Source organism: Urocitellus parryii, chromosome 9 (assembly GCF_045843805.1).
Source record: "Urocitellus parryii isolate mUroPar1 chromosome 9, mUroPar1.hap1, whole genome shotgun sequence".
NCBI classification, from domain to species: domain Eukaryota; kingdom Metazoa; phylum Chordata; class Mammalia; order Rodentia; family Sciuridae; genus Urocitellus; species Urocitellus parryii.
In genome coordinates, this window is record NC_135539.1 from 130,193,501 (window position 1) to 130,212,147 (window position 18,647).

Below are 18,647 nucleotides of genomic sequence, written 5' to 3' on the forward strand. Positions count from 1 at the left end.
TGTCTCAGCCTCCCCAGCCACTGGAATAATAGGCAAATGTTACTATACCTGGCTCCAAGACTCATAATTCTAACCCCAAAAAGTAAATGGGTGTCAAGAAAAAAGGAAATTTTACCTTTTCAGTTCCTGTCTTCTTTTTGTATTACAATATAGAATGTCTGTATGATCTGATTTCTGAAAAAAAAAAAATATATATATATATATATATATATCATTTAGAAAATATAAATTGTACACTGATACTATAGTTACAGGGAAATGAGATTGGGAGACAATGTTTTTGTTTCATTACTATGTAATAATGAATAGACTAACATAATAATTTATTTAAGCCTTCCAATCTTCTTGTGGGACAGATATTATTATCATCCTTATTTCATAGATAAATTTCCCAAAACTTAAACAAATTAGGTATCTTCCTGAATATCACAGAGCAAATCAGTAGATAAGACATGATTTCGAACCAGATCTGTCTGACATTCTCTCTACTCTACCATCCTTGGTATACAAAGCTAGCACAAGAAAGATAAGAGATATAAAGCTATGGGCAAATAATTTATGTGAAGAAATAACCAAGTGTCAAAGCAGGAAGAGTAAACAAGTACTAAAAGAGTTCAAAATATCAACTACCACACCTATAAATCCCAGAAGTTCAGAAGGTGGTGAGTTGGTGAGTTCAAAGCCAGCCTCAACAATTTAGTGAGGCCCTAAGCAACTCAGCAAGACCCTGTCTCTAAATAAAATATAAAAAAGGGCTGGGAATGTGGCTCAATAGTAAAGTGCCCCTGGGTTCAATACCTGGTACAAAAAAAAAAAAAAAAAAAAAAAAGACAGAAGGTGACCAGAAAAGAAGGTAGAGAAAATATATGATAAGCCTGAAAAATAGCTGAGCATGGAGTTGCACACCTGTAATCTCAGTTACTTGGGATGAGGCAGAGGGACTGCAACTTTGAAGCCACCCTGGGTAACTTAGAAAGACCCTGTCTCAAAAAATAAAAAAGGTTGGGGTATGGTGCCCTGGTAAAGTGCCTCTGGGTTCAATTCCCAGCACCCAGAGTAGAGAAGGGTCTGAGGATGGAGCTTGGTGGGACAGCACACTTGGATTCAATCCCAAGTACTGCAAAAAGAAGAAGAATAGATGAAGATGGAGATTAAAAGAAAACAAGTGACATAAATTTTCAACTAAGAGAAAATAAACGAGCCTACTTAGAGGTAGAAGGAAAACAGAAAAAAAAATTAGTTAAGATGCAACCAAATGGAAAGCATTCCCTCTAAAAACACGACAGGGATGCCCACATTTACCACTTCTATTCAACATAGTCCTTAAAACTCTCACTAAAGCAATTAGGCAAAAGAAAAAAATTAAAGGGATTTGAATAGGAAAAGAAGAGCTGAAAATATATCGGTTTGCTGATGACATGATCCTATAAAAGACCAAAAAATTTCACCATAAAACTCCTAGAACTCAAATGAATTCAACAAAGTAGCAGAATACAAAAATGAACACCTATAAACTAATTGTGTTCCTATACTCCAATGATTAATTAGCTTAAAGAAAAATTAGGAAAACCATCCCATTACCAATAGCCTCAAAAAAAATTACTTGGGAATCAAACTAACAAGAGGTGAAGGACCTCTATGATAAAAACTATAGAACACTAAAGAAAGAAATAGAAGACGACTTTAGAAGATAGAAGGACCTCCCATGTTCTTGGATTGGCAGAATTAATACTGTAAAAATAGGCATACTACCAAAGGTACTATATAGATTACATACAATTCCCATCAAAATTCCAATGATATTCTTCATAGAAATAGAAAAAATGGAGCGGGAGTTGTAGCTCAGTGATAGAACACTATCCTAGCATGTGTGAGGCCCTGGTTAGTTAAATCCTCAGCACCACATAAAAATAAATAAAATAAAGGTATTGTGTTGAAATTACAAAAGGAAAGAAGAAAGGAAGGAAGGAAGGAAGGAAGGAAGGAAGGAAGGAAGTGGAAGGAAGGAAGGAAGGAAACAGTCATGAAATTTCATTTGAAAAATTAAGAGGACAAGAATAGCCACAGCAATCCTTAGCAAGAAAAGCAAAGCTGGAGGCATCACAATACCACACCTTAAATTATACTACAGAATTATAGTAATAAAAACAGCATAGTATTCGCACTAAAACAGACATAAGACCATGAAACAAAACAGAAGACACAGAGACAAACCCACACAAATACAGAGACCTCACACTAGACAAAAGTGCCAAAAACATACATTGGAGAAAAGATAGCCTCTCAATAAATGATGTCAGGAAAACTGGAAATCCATATGTAGTACGATGAAATTTAACCCCTATCTCACCCCTGCACAAAACTCAACTCAAAAGTGGTTCAAAGACCCAGGAATTAAACCAGAAACCCTGCATATACTAAAAGAAAATGTAGGTCCAACACTCCAACATATCAGCTCAGGAACTGACTTCTTTAACAAGACTCCTAAAGCACAAGAAGCAAAATCAAAAATCAATAAATGGGATGGCATCAAATTAAAAAGCTTCTTCACAACATAGAAAACATTTTAAGAACATGAAGAGAAAGCCTACAGAATGGGAGAAAATCACTGCACCTGCATCTCAGGGCATTCACTTCCAGAATATACAAAGAACTCAAAAAACTTAACACCAAAAAACACAAATAATCCAATAAATAAATGGGCAAAGGAACTGAACAGACACTTCTCAAAAGAAGAAACACAACTAACAAATATATGAAAAAGTATTCAACTTCTCTAGCAGTTAGAGAAATACAAATTAAAACTATGTTGAGAGTCTATCTTACTCCAATCAGACTGCAATTATCAAGAATACAAGTAACAGACTGGGGTTGTAGCTCAGTGGTAGAGTACTTGTCTCACATGGGTGAGGCCCTAGGTTTGATCCTCAGTACCACATTAAAAATAAATAAAGATATTGTGTCCATCTACAAGTAAAAAAATATTTTTTAAAAAATGCAAGTAACAATGTGGGGAGAAAGATGCACTCATACATTGCTGGTGAGACTGAAAATGGTGCAACCACTCTGGAAAGCAGCATGGAGATTCCTCAAAAAACTAGGAAAGGAACCACCATTTGACCCAGTTATCCAACTCCTCAGAAAACATCCAAAGGATTTAAAATCAGCATACTTGGGTTGGGGTTGTGGCTCAGTGGTAGAGCGCTTGCCTGGCATGTGTGAGGCACTGGGTTTGATTCTCAGCACTACATATAAATAAATACAAAATAAAGGTCCTTCGACAACTAGAATAAATAACACATAATGAAAAAAAATAATGTAAAAAAATATAATCCATATTCCAGTGAAGCAACCACGTCAATGTTTATAGAAGCACAATTCACAATAGCTAAGCTATGAAACCAACCTAGGTGCCCTTCAACAGACAGATGAATAAAGAAAATGTATATATACACAATGGAATTTTATTCAGCCATTAAGAACAATGACTTTGTGACATTTGCCAAAAAAATGGATGGATATGGAGACTAACTGAAATACACCAATCTCAAAAACCCAAGGTCAAACATTTTCACTGATATGTGCAAGCTAACACACAGTGGGGGGATGGGACAGAAAACAGAAATTCAGTAGATCAGACAAAGGGGAACGAAAGGAAGGGAGGAGGATAGGAAAAGGAAAGATAGTGGATGAATCTAATATAATTCTCTTATGTACATATATGAATATGCCACAGTGAATCTCACCATTGTGTACATCCACAAGAATGGGTCCTAATTAGAATAAAATATATTCCATGCTTATATAATTATATCAGAATGGATTCTACTATCATGTATAAGTAAAAAGAATCAATTAAAAAATTTTAAAAGATGCAACCAAATTTGAGAGTCCTAAATGACAAACTAAACAGTAAATGAAGATCTTTCTGTATAGACCAAACGTAATAAAATTAATATTTTAAGAAATCCGGAGGCTTGTAATGTAGTTCAGTGGTAGAGTCTGTGCTAAGCATGCACAAGATCCTGGGTTCAATCCTCAGCACCAAAAACAAAACAAAAACAATAAAATGAGCCAAGCTTGATGGTACACATCTCTAATCCCAGCAACCTGGGAGGGTAAGGCAGGAGAATCACAAATTCAAGGGCAGCCTGGGCAACTTAGGGAGACCCTCTATCAAAATAAAAAATAAAAAGGCTAGAGATACAGTTCAGTGGTATCTGAATGGCCCTGATTTAATCCCAACATTGGAGGGGCAAAAAAAAAAAAAAAAAAAACTGAAACAATAGTTTACTTATAGTCATGTGTCACATGACACTTCAGACATTGAGACTACTTATGATAGTGATCTCATAAAATTATAGTTAAACTGGAACAAGAATGCATAGCTGAAAAAGGGCAAGAGAAAAGAAAGTTGAAGAATAAAAAGAACTCCCAATAACATTCTCAGTGAAGTTTAGCAGCAGCTTTTGCAAATTTCAACATGCTATTTTAAAATCTGAAAACACAGACTCCAATACCAAAAGGTTTCCATTACTAGAAAGGAACATTTATGGTGTATAATCTATTTATAAGCAAATCTAAGATTAAAAAAAGAAACAAACCAAACTACAATGGAACAAGATACAACCTGAAAAATGCTTTTTGGTGAGTAGAAGGAAGAAGTAAAAACAGACATTGGTGTTCCACTGGCTGTTGGGAGCCACTCTGGACAGAAGATATGTGCACACCTTTAAGTCTTGAATAAAGGGGTACTGAAGAGTAATTGCACCCCATAATACACTGGGTTTTGCCTCCACACTTAGATAAGGAAGATGTGGCTCCAGGAGTGGGTGTCACCCGAAGGGGTTGAATTATACCCACCTGTTCCTTTGTAATTCTACACCTTTGCCCTTTTGGGGATAGAATGTTCCATGGAACCTCCACTTGTGTGTCTCCTATATAAGAATAAAGAACTCCAGTGGCTCACTCTCTTTCCAAGGAACCCTAAGGTCACAGAGTCATCCCCAGATTTTGAAAAGGTACTTCTGTGTGTTTGCGAGCTTTCTTTGCTGTTAAATTGTTGTTATGGGTCCCTTAGCTACACTCAGTTGCAGAGAGTATGGACGCAGAGTCAAGACATAAACACTGGGAGCTGGTGAGAACATGCAGAGTGGCAGACCTCCAGCAAGCTCGTTTAATGTGGAAGAGGTTACAACTGATATAGGGTGCATCCTTCAATCATACATAAGCAAGGTTACCTAACATTTAGAAACCAATCATCTTATGATCAATGTAACTGCACTATGAGGAAGCTCTAGATATTGCGAAGTAGTAGAAGGCTGTCTGGAAGGATCATTGTCCCTATGAAAGGGGGCCTTATGAGTTGGGGGAATCAGGCCCTGAAGATCTTGTCTCTCAGTTCCCTGGCAACACTAACGTCAATCACTGAGGATGTGGTTTTGTTCAACGGCTCGCTAGAGCAGAGTGCCCCATCCTACAGGTATGCCCGTCAGGCCTGTATGAGCCTAGGTTGTCCTAGCACTCTGAGCTACTCGTAGCTGCTAGCTGCAAGCAAAAGTTACTCCCACATTAAATTATTGGAACAGTCAAGTTCTGTGAACCCAGCATATGTCGCCAACTTGGATAGATGTCAATAACTGGCCATCAACGAGTATAAGAGAAAACCTTCTAACTGTATATTAAAACTTTAACATAGCCTGATACAATAGCACATGCCTGTAATCCCAGTATTCAGGAGGCTGAGACAGGAGAAAAGCTTGAGCCTAAAAATTCCAGGCAAGCCTGGGGAATATAGTGAGATCCTTTAAAAATAAATGAATAAATAAATTTAATAGACATAATTTTATTTAATTATGATATCTAAACACTCACCAGTTTCCTACTCTCGGATGTAACTGATTTCACAGAGTATACTGAACTAGTAGAACTTGCTGAGGTGTTTTTCTTTTTCTTGTCCTAAGAATGCCATTGGGGGGGGGGGGGGAAGAGAGAAAAACAATATAAAAGAGTATTATTTCACCATTATTATAAATTGATATTCCCATTCCATACTGAACTTGAGAATAACATTTAAAGAAGTATAAACTTTGGTAAGAAAAAAAAGGAGACTCAACTGGAAGGAAGATTTAACAAGAAATCATAAAGCTATGGGGGCTCTTATGAGATGGATACAGGTGTAAGAGCAAGCAGCTCAGGTAATAATGCTGTAAGGTGGCACTGCCATGGTGGGAATCAGTCTTCTACAAAGTAAAAAACATACATTTGTTATTTTTCTCTGGATCTTGAATTCAATAGGCCAAGGAAAACCTTGTTTGCAGTACCTACTCAAAGGAAACTGGGTGCAGGACTGACCACTCTGACACACCAAGGCTAAGCAAAAGCAGATTTATTGTCCAGAATCTGACAGGCTGCCTCTGTGCAGAGACAACAGCAGCAGATTTCCTTTGAGCCAAACTTTTATAAGTCAGAATCTAGGTTATGCATTAGGGGAGGGTTTAGCCCTTGCTGTTGCAGGTAAAGAGCAAGATTCAAAACCCCAAAACCACAAGGGGAGGGGACAGGAGGGGCAAGCACATGGCTGCCAAGTTCCCAGAACTGGCAGCCTCTGTATATACTTGGAAAGTAGGCTAATGTCTGTGAGCATTGTGGTGAGAGTGCAGGTGGGCCGGGGTATCAGCTTCTATGTGAGTGGGCTCTTGCAGGAAGGTGGGGGGCAGCGTGAAGTATCTGGGCAGAATGGGGTCAGCTTGACCTAACTTTCAAGTCAGCCTATAGTTATGTTAACAGGTTAACACCTATCATGTACCAAAGACATACCAGACAGTGGGCAGAGAGTAATTAAAATAATAATAATAATAACAAAATCCCCTGTCTCCATAAAGATTAAAATCTAGTAAAGGAATTTATAAATAAATAAGCAATATATTTAGTGTGTTATATTATGCTATGGAATAAAACTATGCAGAGAAAGAGGATAGGAAAGGCTGGGAGCTGGAAGGGGGAGTTGCAATTTTATAGAGTTGTCAGAAAATACCACTTGATAAACTGACATCTGAATGGAGACCTAAATGAAGTGAAGAAATAAACCATGTGAATACCTGGAGAAAGAGTGTTCAATTCAAAGGAATACAAGAAAAGGCAAAGCCCCAGAAGCAGGAATGTGTCTAGCTTGCTGGAGCAATAAAAAGGAAGCCATGGGGTGAAGAGCAAAGGGAATAGTGATGAGGAGATAACATGGGGAGAGCTGGTGGTTTTGGCAGCCCCAACAAGGACTTTAGCTTTACTCTGGATGGCATGGAAAACCAATGCAGCTAGAGTGACATGATCTGACTTAAATTTTAATAGGACCATACTACAGCTTTGTGAAGTGGCAGTATTATAACCAATGAGGTTTATCAGAGGCATGATTATTGCTAATTCATAGGACCATACTGACGGCTATGTTAAGAACAGACAATGATGCAGGGTCAGAATCTGGCTGGTGAACTAGCGTTGAGCAGTAGCAGAACCAGGAGAAGAAAGGAGGAGGAAACTCTTGCCCTTTGGGTTTCCAGGTGAAGCACAGGCCTGATCTGGGGTAGAGCTGGTGTCAAAATCAAAACTCAAAGTAACACCTTGGACTGGCTGATTGCTGAGTTGAAACTGTATGTTACCTCAAGTCTATCATGTAAATGTGAGAGAAAAACCATGAGCCTGCTAGTTTTCATTTAGAAGCAAGGCAGGATTTCTTCACTTTATGCACTTCTAAGGTTTGGTAGGAGATAAAATTATCTTTTGATTACAAAAAAAAAAAAAGAATAGACCATGAGGCTGCAAAGAAAGAGGCAAGGAGATCAACTGAGAAATCATTGGAATGAGTCAGACTCAGTGGTGCACACCTATAATCACAGTGACTCTGGAGACTGAGACAGGAGGATCTCAAGTTCAAAGCCAGCCTCAGCAACAGTGAGATGCTAAGCAACTCAGTGAGACCCTGTCTCTAAATAAAATACCAAATTGGGCTAGGCATGTGGCTCAGTGGTGCTCATGAATTCAATCCCCAGTAAACATTACACACCCCACCTCCAAAACATTACACACACCCCAAAAAAGAGTACAATCCCAAGCAATGCTGAGAAGAAGGAAAAGGAAGAAAATGTGGGAAATTGTCTAATGGACTTATTATTATACATATGAGGATTTAGGAGACTTAAAAGGGAAGTCAGGAATGTATAGGCAAATTACATTCCCTGAGTAACTAAACTCTAAGCCTCAATTTCTTTCTTTTTTTTCTTCTTTTTTTTTTTTTTTTTTTTTCCTTTAGTACTGGGGATTAATCCAGAGTCTCATGTACCGAATTAAACCCCAGCTCTTCTTTAAATTTTTTAAAATTTTGAGACAGGGTCTTGCTACATTGCCCAGGCCGGCCTGGAACTTGCAATAGAGCTGGGATTACAGGCATGCACCACCGCACACAGTTCTAAAGCTTAATTCCTTAATTTGTATAACTGAGGTAATTAACAGTAACTACATCATAGATTTTCGAGGAATAAATAAAATAATGCAAGTAAAGAATGAGAAAAGCAAATGACGTCTCCCAGGTCAAATGGACAGAACAAAATATTTACATATCTCATTGTAAAAGTAAGGTATATTTTTTTCATCTCACAAAATTAAATTGTAAAAAAAAGTCATTAAATCAAAATTCTTACTTCTTCATCAAAGATTGGCAATAAGGTAGTGCCTTTTCTTTGAGACTTTTCTTCTTTTCCATAAGATTCTTTATTGGACATCTTGAAAAGCTAAAATAAAAATTAAAAATATATTATGTGTTGTTTACCAAATAAAAAGTACATTAAAAATTATTCTTCTTTCTGTTATATGAAGATTGGAGTTTTACAAAATTATTTCCATTTTCTAGTCATTCTCAAGATGACAAGATTCTCTCACTGTTTCACTTTCATTCACTTAACATTCTCTTTCATGAGAAGTTGCTCCTCTATTTCAGCGTTATTCATCGACTTTTCAGGAATGAATCTCAAAACTATGCCATAAACCCTGACTTGTCCCTGAAATATCAGATCACCATTTTCAACTGCCTGCAGGACTATATTTTAGCACTTCTATACCTCAAAACCAATTAGTCATAAATTCTCAGTTTCCCAGACACACCCTCTGTCACTCAGTAAGTGAGGCTAAGGGCAAATTGCATAATCCTTTGAGTGCTACTTTCATTACATATAAAAACAAAGACAACTCAACCTTTTTGAGAGAGTCAAATGAAATAATGGATATAAAACACAGCTTGCACAGGGTGGTACATAGTGGGGTCTAAATAAATACTTATGTGGTTTGTCTTTCTACTAGACATAGAGCACCAAGAAAAATACACTGTATGAAAAACTTGGGAGATGCCTGTAAATGCCTGCTGAGTGAATGCCTGGATGAATTCTTCTTCCTCAGAATATTCACTCATTCTGAGCCACTTCCTGAAGGGTTACAGTGCAGCTCAGGAGGAGGCAGGGGAAATTAGCATTAACTTCTCCTAGTAAATCCTTTCCCAAAAACAACAGGCACTGAAGGAAGCAGGCGGATACTAAGTGCTGGGCTTTGTATTTTGACTTTTCTCCCACTGCAAATTAGTCCTAAATGGAGGCACAGCAAATATCGAAACTCTAGGAAATCCGAGAAAAAGAAAACCAGTGGGCAAGATCTGAGTACTGATCTTGGAATCTGCACTACTACCTCTCCAGGTAACAATGAGTTTCAACTTTTTTACAACTGCCTTCCTGAGTTAAAGATTTAACCTACACAACTAGCCCCCGACTGTCCAAAGGGCAAGTCCACAGTGTCCAATGATTAAACCACCTCACTGTACACTATAAAACTAAAATCCCCTCTGTAACCAAAAGCTATTTTCACATCCAGAAAATGAGCCCCAAGGTGCCTGAGCTGAATAAACAGCTTCACTGAATCTATAAAGGTCTGCATCTATCATTTTGTGATTACACTCCCAACTCCTGCCTACTGCAGTTCCTCTGTCCACTTTCCATCTCAATTTTACTTCTCCATTCATACTCTAGACCAAGTCTAATCTTGTTAGGGATTAATTGCTCTAGAACACACTCACTACTGTTAGCTGATAACCAAAGGGGGGTGGCTAGAAGCTGATAATCAAAAGGGGCGGGGTAGAAGGCACACACAGCCACACCTTGCAGTCATAAACATTTCAAATTAGTGTGCTCCAGCAGCACAGAGCAGCATCTCGCACTAGGACACAGTGGCTAGGGATTGGGAACATAGACAGGTCTGTTGGGGCAGGAATAAAGAAAAAGGATCTAGAAGCAAAACCCGAAGAACAATTAATAGCTGGCAGTGACACATATTGAGATTGTGAACATAACAAAGGCTAGAAACCAGGCAATTTCACCATAATGGGAATAGCTGAACTTCTACCAAAAAAAATGACCAATTATACTGAAATTTTTAGAATGATTTAATGAATATCAAGAAGAAAATGTTAATAGCTAACTGGAAATCTAATAAGAAAAATTAGCAAATGAATTTTAACAGTGGTCCCTTCAACTTCTTAATATAGCCCTTGTTGTTCCAAGGCTTATTTTTTTTAAAGAACATTTGTTTGTTTGTTTATTTGTTTGTTTTTTAGGTCTTCTCCCCTTTCCCACGTCCCTAAAAAGATTAGGGAGACAGTGTTATCTTTTCTTCTCCTAGTTAACTGTCCTTGAACTCACTCACTATGGGAAGGAAATGCCTGCAGAGGATCTGGGAAATTAATATCTCCCAAATTAACAAGTGAATCCCTATGTGCCAACAGAGTGCCCAGGGACCCCCTACCAGAGCACATCTGGAATGTAACCTTAGAAGAGTTCCTTTAAAACCAGCACCTTCCACCCCACCCCACCCTGTCCCTCCTGACAGTGAGAATCACAGCCTCAGGGACAGGATTCCTGATGTTTCTCCTTTGCTAGCAAAGCAATAAAACAACTTTTTCCCTTTTTCTCATTATTAAATTAGCATTAATTGGCATTTGGGGTCAAGGACCCAGTTTTTGGTTACAGAATATTCAATACAACTTCTAAGAACAAATACTAAATTACCCCCAATTTTTCCTTTGTAAGATAATTATGGTAACGGTTGAATTCACAGTTGACCTTCCAGCAGTAATCTTAACCCTTTCTTGTCTCAAGGATTCCATTCCACAGGTGAGGAAGGAAATGCACAACTGCGGGGGAGGGGGGGGGGTGACGGGGGACCTGCAGCCTAGCATGGTGTTGGCTAAAGGTAGTCCCAGGCTAAGGCAGAAGGATGGCTTAAGCCCAGGAGTTCCTGGCCAACCTGGGGCAACATAACTTAAAGACATTCCATTAAAGACATTGCTTAGGAGCAACTGACTGATTATAAAGTTTCCTTTTACAATTTTAACTTATCATGCTGGTCTATTATTGTTGCTGTGGATACCCCAATACCAATTTAAACCTCTTACCTATAAGACACTGCAGACAGTGGACTATCCAACAAAAAACATCTAAATGTTTACTGTGACAAATGTTTTCCATTTACATTAGTGTGAGATTCATATTGATTTTATGCAAATAAAAACAAACTGAGGGGGACTCCCCATGTGGGCCTTCACCTAGATGGCTATCCAGGATTCCTGCTGCTTGGCAATCATACTCTCAGTAGTCCCCTCCATAAGGAACAGGGCTGACCTGTGTAACCAATAGGATGCTGCCACATGGTGGCTTAAGACTAAGTCATATAAGACACTGTGACTTCTGTCTTGCTATTTTGGATTGATCAATCTAGGGAATGACACTATGTCTTAAGTGACACTGAAGCAGTCCAGGGAAAGGCCCACTAGAGAAGAATGGAGGCCTGTTGCCAACAACCAGAACCAACTGCCATGCATGTAAGTGAGCTACCTTTGAAATATCCTGTAGCCCTATCATATCTTCACATCCCGGTCAGAGATATCTTCACTGTAGCTTCATCAAAGACAAGTCAGATCCACTCAAAGGCCATTTCTGAATTTTTGACCCACAGAAACTTTAGAGTGATAAATATTATTGTGTTAAGCCACTAAGTTTTGGGATAACATGCAGCTACCAATGAACAGCACATTTCCTTAGTGTAATTCAACTTTGAAAATTCCTTCACGCTTAGCAATTTTTATTAAAATTCTGAAAGACCACACAGGCTAATATCAAATCCTTTTCATCATCTGGTTTCCTGCTGGTCTTAAATGATGAAGATGACATACTGAATAAAAGTAACAATAACCATCTAGTCTTTTAGAGATTGATTGGGTGTGGGGGGGGATGTTGCTCAGTAGTAAGAGTACTTGCCTGGTATGTACTCTTACCCTGAGTTCCATCCCCAGAACGGATGGGGGAGGGGAAAAACAATTATCTAGGAATGAAAAAAAAATTAATTATTCTTGAGTGTTGCAGTGATACAGACACAGGTGGCACTTCCACAGTTTACAATAAGTGTTCTTATTCTATTTTTAATTAACTGTTAAACAGTGGGTCGACTACATATCCAGGAATACTAATTAAAAGGGGGTGGACTAAAGGAGCTTTAGTATTATAACTCGCAGAAGCTTCGTGGGGATAGTGATTCCATTAAACTGGGGGAAATTTTTAAAACAAACAACAAAAAACCCTCCAAATATATTTCCTAACTAGGAAGAGGAGATCAACTTCTGGTTAGGGGTTCGAAGTGCCAAATAATCACGCGTCCTCTCCACTGGGTTCCAAAACAAGTAGGAAATAAAACAAACAACACAAGAAGCACTTAGCTTTGTTAACTAAGAAAACCGAACTGGAAGTATGAGTCTGGTACCTGTGACTAAAATGGGCTTCCCTCTTCTTCTCTGCAGCTCATAACGTTCAGACCAGTCAGAGGAAGGACAACCAAAAAAACTTTTGCCCTGCCTGCTCCAGTGGGCTTACCCGAGGAGGGGGGCGAGGAAAATAACTAGGGAACCCTGAGTGCTAAGTAAGGCTAGAAAGTAAAATTGGAGAAAAGCATGGAGGGATAAGGGGACGATTCACGGGACATACACCTTGAGATATCTGAATGCATCAATCAAGTGCCGAAAAGCTCAACACGCTTTTAGCTCTGGCTATTAAAAGCCTAAAAACAAAGCAAAACAGGGCAAAAAAACAACGTGCTAAGTACTGGACATCTACGATCACACCGCAGCGCTATTGAAAACTAAAGGTAAACAAACTTAAAGGAAGAGAGGGTTGGGGTCACGACGTGGGTGTAGAGTGTGAAGAGCAGAGTCCAAGTCCCAGTCAGCCGGGCCGTCGGGCAGGGTAGCTTCTTGGGTGGCCCCGCGGGGATTCGGGTCACCACCAGCCCATTCCCAGACTCTTACAAGCCGCGAAAGGCAGCCCCAGAGGCAGGGCCAGGTTAGAACCACACCCTCCACGGCGCCGGGCCGACCGTGGATCCACCCACAGAGTCGCTCCGCCCAGGCACGAGTCACTCCCGCGTCTCCAGTTCCGGCAGCGGCCCGCTAGGGTTCTGGGGGCAGACGGCGGAGAGGACCCTGCTCTGCGGCAGGCCAGCATACCCCCAGATCCCCACTTACCAGCGCCCGCCGCAGGAGCGACTCCGGAGGCCCAGGCCCGGGAATGGGTCCCCGCAGGCCCGCCGCCCGCTGGGAAACGTAGTCCTGCGCTCAGGCCCAGCCTCCCGCGCGAGCGCTCCGCTGCGTCTGTTTAGACTCTATATACTCGCTCTGAGGGCTTGGCTTCGCCCCGCCCCGCGACGCAATGCACTCTGGGGGCTGTAGGCTCAGCTCCGTTCGTCAGCTGCAGGCGGGACGGAGGCGCTAGGTGGAAACCGAACTCTCTCACCCCATTGGACGCAGGCGCTAGCACGCTTCTACGCAGTCTGTGGCGGCGTCGTAACGCCTCGAGGAACGGGAAGCTCATGGGTTCTCGATTCGCTGCCTTTGGCTTTTTCTTTTCCTGCGGGCAGGGTTTGGTCACTGGTTCTTCGTCTTTTGTCGGTTGCACGCGTCCCGCCCTCCCCGGTGCTTCCCCACTCCTCGGATCTAGCCCTGTGGGCATTTAACGTCAGTTCTCTCACCCCGCCGTGAGCCCCTCCCGGTCCTCGCGCGGGTCTGGCACGGAGGCGGTAACTATGGAGAACATGGCGGAGGAGGAGCTGCTACCCCTGCAGGAGGAGGCGGCCCAGGTCCCGACCCCAGCCCCGGACTCGGCTCGGGTCCCAGCTCCCGCCCCAGATTCGGTTCCAGCCTCGGCTCCGACTCCAGCCTCGGCTCCAGCCCCAGCCCTTGCCTTGGCCCAGGCTCCGGCCTTGTCCCCGTCCTTAGCCTCTGCCCCTGAGGAGGATGAAAGCAGTAAGTGCAGGAGGCCTAGATCTTTCTACCGCAGAGGAGCGAGAAAGGGCTCTCGCCTGGGGAGTAGAGAAGGGGTTTTATGGGGAAAGGCAGGTTTAGGGAAATATAGGGTGGGGGAGGCGAGATTGGTGTGACGGGTAAGGGTAAAGCAGCGGTACTTGAAGAAGACACGGTAAATCTCGAGGACATTACCGTGAAGGAAATGTGGAGGCCAGGGGTGCTGCAGATAGAAGGAAATAATGAGGTTAAAGCCTTCTTCATTGAAGAGGAATTTCTATGGTATAGAAAAGGAAGTTATCCATAATATAATAGTTTCCCTCTCAGTCTAGTCTCCTTTAGTTGACTTAATCCTTTCAAATGTGACATAGAAACCGAAGCAACCTAACAGTAGACCTGGCTGCGAAGATTTAGAAACTATTGCTGTCTCTATAAAGATTTTGAAGCTAATGAGTTGTTTGGAAGAGTCTACTCAGTCGTCTCTTTCACACATAAACGTTAGTTGAGTTTTGTACATCACAACAGCCCACCAGGAGTCAGCTGTAGAAGATAGGCCCTATTGTGCTCTGAATGTGCTTGCATGTTTTCTAAGTGGTGGTTAATACTTTTAAAAGGATCTTTTGAACATTTTAAAGTGTAAAATCTAAGGCTTCGTTCCTTCAAAAAAAATTATTTTGTGGCCCATAAACTTTATACTCGTTCTGAATTCTCAAACTGTCTTAGGTTAATTCATCTTTACTACTTCTGGGGCAGTTTTGCTTTTAATGTTTATAAAACACCTGAATAAGTTGGGCGCTGTGGAGTTTGGGAGGCTGAGACAGAAGGATGGCAAGTTGGAGACCAGCCTCAGCAATCCAGGGAGACCCTGTCCCAAAGTTTAAAAAAAAATAAAAAGGTCTGGGGATGTGTTGCAGTGGTTAAGCACCCCGTGTTAAATTTCCGGTACCAAAAAAAAAAAAACTACTTGAGTCGTCTAATTGATAATGGCAGCATTAAAACAACATGTAACTTATAGCAGATTGAGCAGAGTTTATCGTCAGAAAGGTAGGCTCCTCCTTAAAAGATCAGAATTGTAGGTTGAATGTAAGGTCTGTTATTCCTTCATTTACTGCTGTGGTACGTGGGTAGAGGCATTATGCTTTCCTAAGTAAATAGCGTCCTGCCTCAACTACAGATTTTATCTGCTTAAGTTAATCAGAAGTGGTTCAACAGCTTTGGGAATGCACGTTTCTCCACTTCTCCTCATTAAGATAGTATTTACTTATATATTTAAAAAATGTATGTGATTTAAAAAATGTGTATGTCCACCGTTTGGGTAACCTGAAAATGCACTGCTGGGACAAATTAATGATTGAGAAATCTGAAGTACATTAGAACTAAAATTCATATTAATCACATTTTTAAAAATTATTTTTTAGACAGTCTAGTTAGTCCTTCCAACTCAATTGTAACTAGGCAAGATGAAGATGGTGTTTCTGAAATAGATTTGAAAATTAAGGAGAAAGTAACAAAGGTTGTTGAAGAACCTCCTAGCAACTTGGACTCATCTAATTTAACAAAAGGTGTGCCTGTTGACTTCTGGATTATTAGTATGTTACAAAAAGCAAGTTGGCTGATTTAAGTACAGATTTCATGATATCTACTGTTTTAAACCAGAAAGTGATTTCAGAGATGTTTACAGGAATATTACGAATTTTCAGACAGGTCTTTGACAGTTTTCTTCAATTGTGGACCACAGGATTTTCTGTTCTCTAATTTACTGAGATCTTTCTCTTTTTTTTAACAGAATAATTTTCAATGAGTACATTTTTATATAGTTCTGTCTTGTTTCACATATACAACTCTTTGAACTATAAAAGCCAAAAGTCTTTATTGTTACAAATGTGATAGGTTGGTTTATATGCATGTTTTCATATCTTGACTTTTAATGTCTTACCTATAAATTTCCTTAATTGTTCTGAGGTACTGTGGATTGAACCCAGTAGTGTCCTGCCAGTGAGATACATCTCAGACTCTTTTTATTTAGACTCAAGGTCTCAATTGCCCAGGCTGGCCTCAACCTTGTGATCCTCCTGCCTTAGCCTCCCAAGTTGCTGGGATTGTGGGTGTGTACCACTGTGCCTGGCCTGACCTAGCAATTGAAACTTGAAACTCAAATTTTTGTCTGGTTTTGACAATTATATCTCATTAAAATTTATTTGAATAATACCTAGAAAAAAAGTTAACCAATGTTTGTTGCTCTTTGTTTTTATTCAATTAAAAATAAAGTGGAAAACCATATTTTTAATAAACTTGAACAGGAATGTTTGTAGTGCTAAATTGATCCCCAAATTATTGATGCAGTGTGCTTCTGCTTCATCCCTAATAATTTTTTTTAATTGTTTAATAGATTTCAGTGCATGCTCTGTGAAGTTCCTACACTAACCATTAAACCAGTGAATAAGGCATAGCCCCTATTTTATTGCTGATTTGTGAGGAAAGACAGATAATAACACAAATTATATAAATGAGCCAGGTGTGGTGACACATGCCTGTAATCCCACTGCTGGTTGAGGCAAATTGAGACCATCCTGGGCCACTTAGACTATCAAAATAAAATTTAAAAAAGGGTTGGTGGCACAGCTCAGGGTTAGCAGCTTGCCTAGCAGGTTTTAGGACTAGAGTTCAATCCCTAGTACCACAGGCAAAAAATGTTTGTTTTTTTTTTTTTTTTAATTAAACAAATGAGTGAAGAAGTGAACTGAGAATGAAGTTTATGGAGGAATAGTTGGGAAGGTCAGAGAGTCAAAAATTGTTTAACATAACAATTTATATATTCTCCTATCTCTTTAGGAACTTTATCTGTTAGCATATGGAGCTATATTGGGCTCCCACTTTGTAAATTTCCCTTTTCTTTGGAATGCAAATATATTCAGGGTATCTCTGTGCTTAGATGAAATTTTAATTTGCTTTTTCTTTCTTTTGATTTTTTGTTTTGTTTTTTTTGTTGTTGTTGTTGTTGTTTGTTTATTGCCAAAGTTCTTGAAAAAATAATTATACTAATTTTCTGAATTTCCTTTCCCCTTTCAATCTCATTTCTACTCTCAAGCACCTCAAGCTTTTTTAAAGGTCACCAGACATGCTACATACTAAATCCAGTAATCTTTTCTTGGTCTTTGCAACTGTTTGTAACGTTTAGTATTAATACTAAGCAGTTTCTCTTTTACAGCACTTCTTTGGCTTCTCTATTGTCCTGAAACTAAAAAACAAATTGTTAAAAAATAATTTTATAACTCAAATTTCTTTTCAGAGAGACACATCTCAATTCAAAGGCAGCTTGGTGATCTGGAGAAGTTAGCTTTTGTAACTGAAGGGGATTTTGATTCTGCCAATTCATTGAACTCAGATAATCTTGATGCAGGTATGTTGATTGATTGATTGATTTGTGTCTCTATCTCCCCCTGTCCCTACTTACTTTCTGTTGGGTTGTCATCTTTCAGCTGATTGCCAGTTTCCTAAGAATAGACTTGTTTAAGGGCTGTGATTAAAGCTTAGTGGTAGAGCACATGCTTAGCATGGACGAGGCCTTGGGATCCCTAACACTGCAAGAGAAAGAGAACAGACCTGTTTATTCTTAATTAACTAGAATAGTAGTAAAATTTTGAAAATATTATTCAAGAAATTGGTAGCTTCTATGTGCAAAGGTGCTGTGAAATAATTCACAACTCCTCAAGGAAATTACAAACTCTTGGTCTTTCAGGACTGTGTATTCTGTAAATTAGGAATTACATGGCTACAAGTTAACAGAGATCCCCAGAACAGCATTTTAAATAATATGTAAAAGTCCCAAGATAGGCAGTGTAGTAGGGCTGGTTGGAACATTTTGCAGTGTTGTCAGTGCCTCACTCCTCTTTTTTCTGCTTTGCTAAGATCACCTCATGGTTTGTTTGTTTTTGTTTTTAAATATTTTTAGTTGTGGATGGACACAGTACCTTTATTTATTTATATTTACGATGTGCTGAGGATGGAACCCAGTGCCTCACACGTGCTAGGCAAATGCTCTCCCACTGAGCTATAACCCCAGCAGCCTCATGGTTTTTTAGTGGTTTTTTTGTTTTTTGTTTGTTTGTTTGTTTTTTTAGGTAGGCAGTATATATAAAAACATAAATTGTGCCTGTTTTTTTTTTTTTTTAATTGGAGATTGAACCAGGGGCACTTTACCACTGAGCTACATCTCCAGCCCATTTTACTTTTTATTTTGAGACAAATTCTCGCTGCATTTCCCAGGTGA

General features: G+C 39.7%; 2 protein-coding genes and 1 pseudogene across 8 annotated transcripts in view; 2 read left to right on the forward strand and 1 right to left on the reverse strand.

Annotated features, from left to right (window-relative positions):
• Swt1 (SWT1 RNA endoribonuclease homolog) overlaps positions 1–13,763 on the reverse strand; it is an 89,064-nt gene extending 75,301 nt beyond the window's left edge. For all 4 annotated transcript variants that reach the window (XM_077802289.1, XM_077802291.1, XM_077802290.1 and 1 more), the window contains exons 1-4: positions 13,604–13,763; positions 8,694–8,783; positions 5,875–5,958; positions 116–174 (exon numbers count right to left, since the gene is read on the reverse strand). In XM_077802289.1, the coding sequence (XP_077658415.1) occupies positions 116–174; positions 5,875–5,958; positions 8,694–8,774 (224 nt within the window). In that variant the 5' untranslated portion in view covers positions 8,775–8,783; positions 13,604–13,763. The remainder of the gene's footprint in view (positions 1–115; positions 175–5,874; positions 5,959–8,693; positions 8,784–13,603) is intronic.
• On the forward strand, positions 7,359–7,423 carry LOC144257061 (U4 spliceosomal RNA; annotated as a pseudogene).
• Positions 13,764–13,914: 151 nt separating the features above from the next.
• Trmt1l (tRNA methyltransferase 1L) overlaps positions 13,915–18,647 on the forward strand; it is a 28,018-nt gene continuing 23,285 nt past the window's right edge. For 2 of the 4 annotated variants that reach the window (XM_026392853.2, XM_026392854.2), the window contains exons 1-2: positions 13,915–14,380; positions 17,667–17,777. In XM_026392853.2, coding sequence (XP_026248638.1) covers positions 14,161–14,380; positions 17,667–17,777 — 331 coding nt within the window. In that variant the 5' untranslated portion in view covers positions 13,915–14,160. Of the gene's footprint in view, positions 14,381–15,840; positions 15,940–17,666; positions 17,778–18,647 lie in introns of those variants that run through there. The other 2 variants (XM_026392855.2, XM_077802292.1) reach the window with 1 other exon arrangement.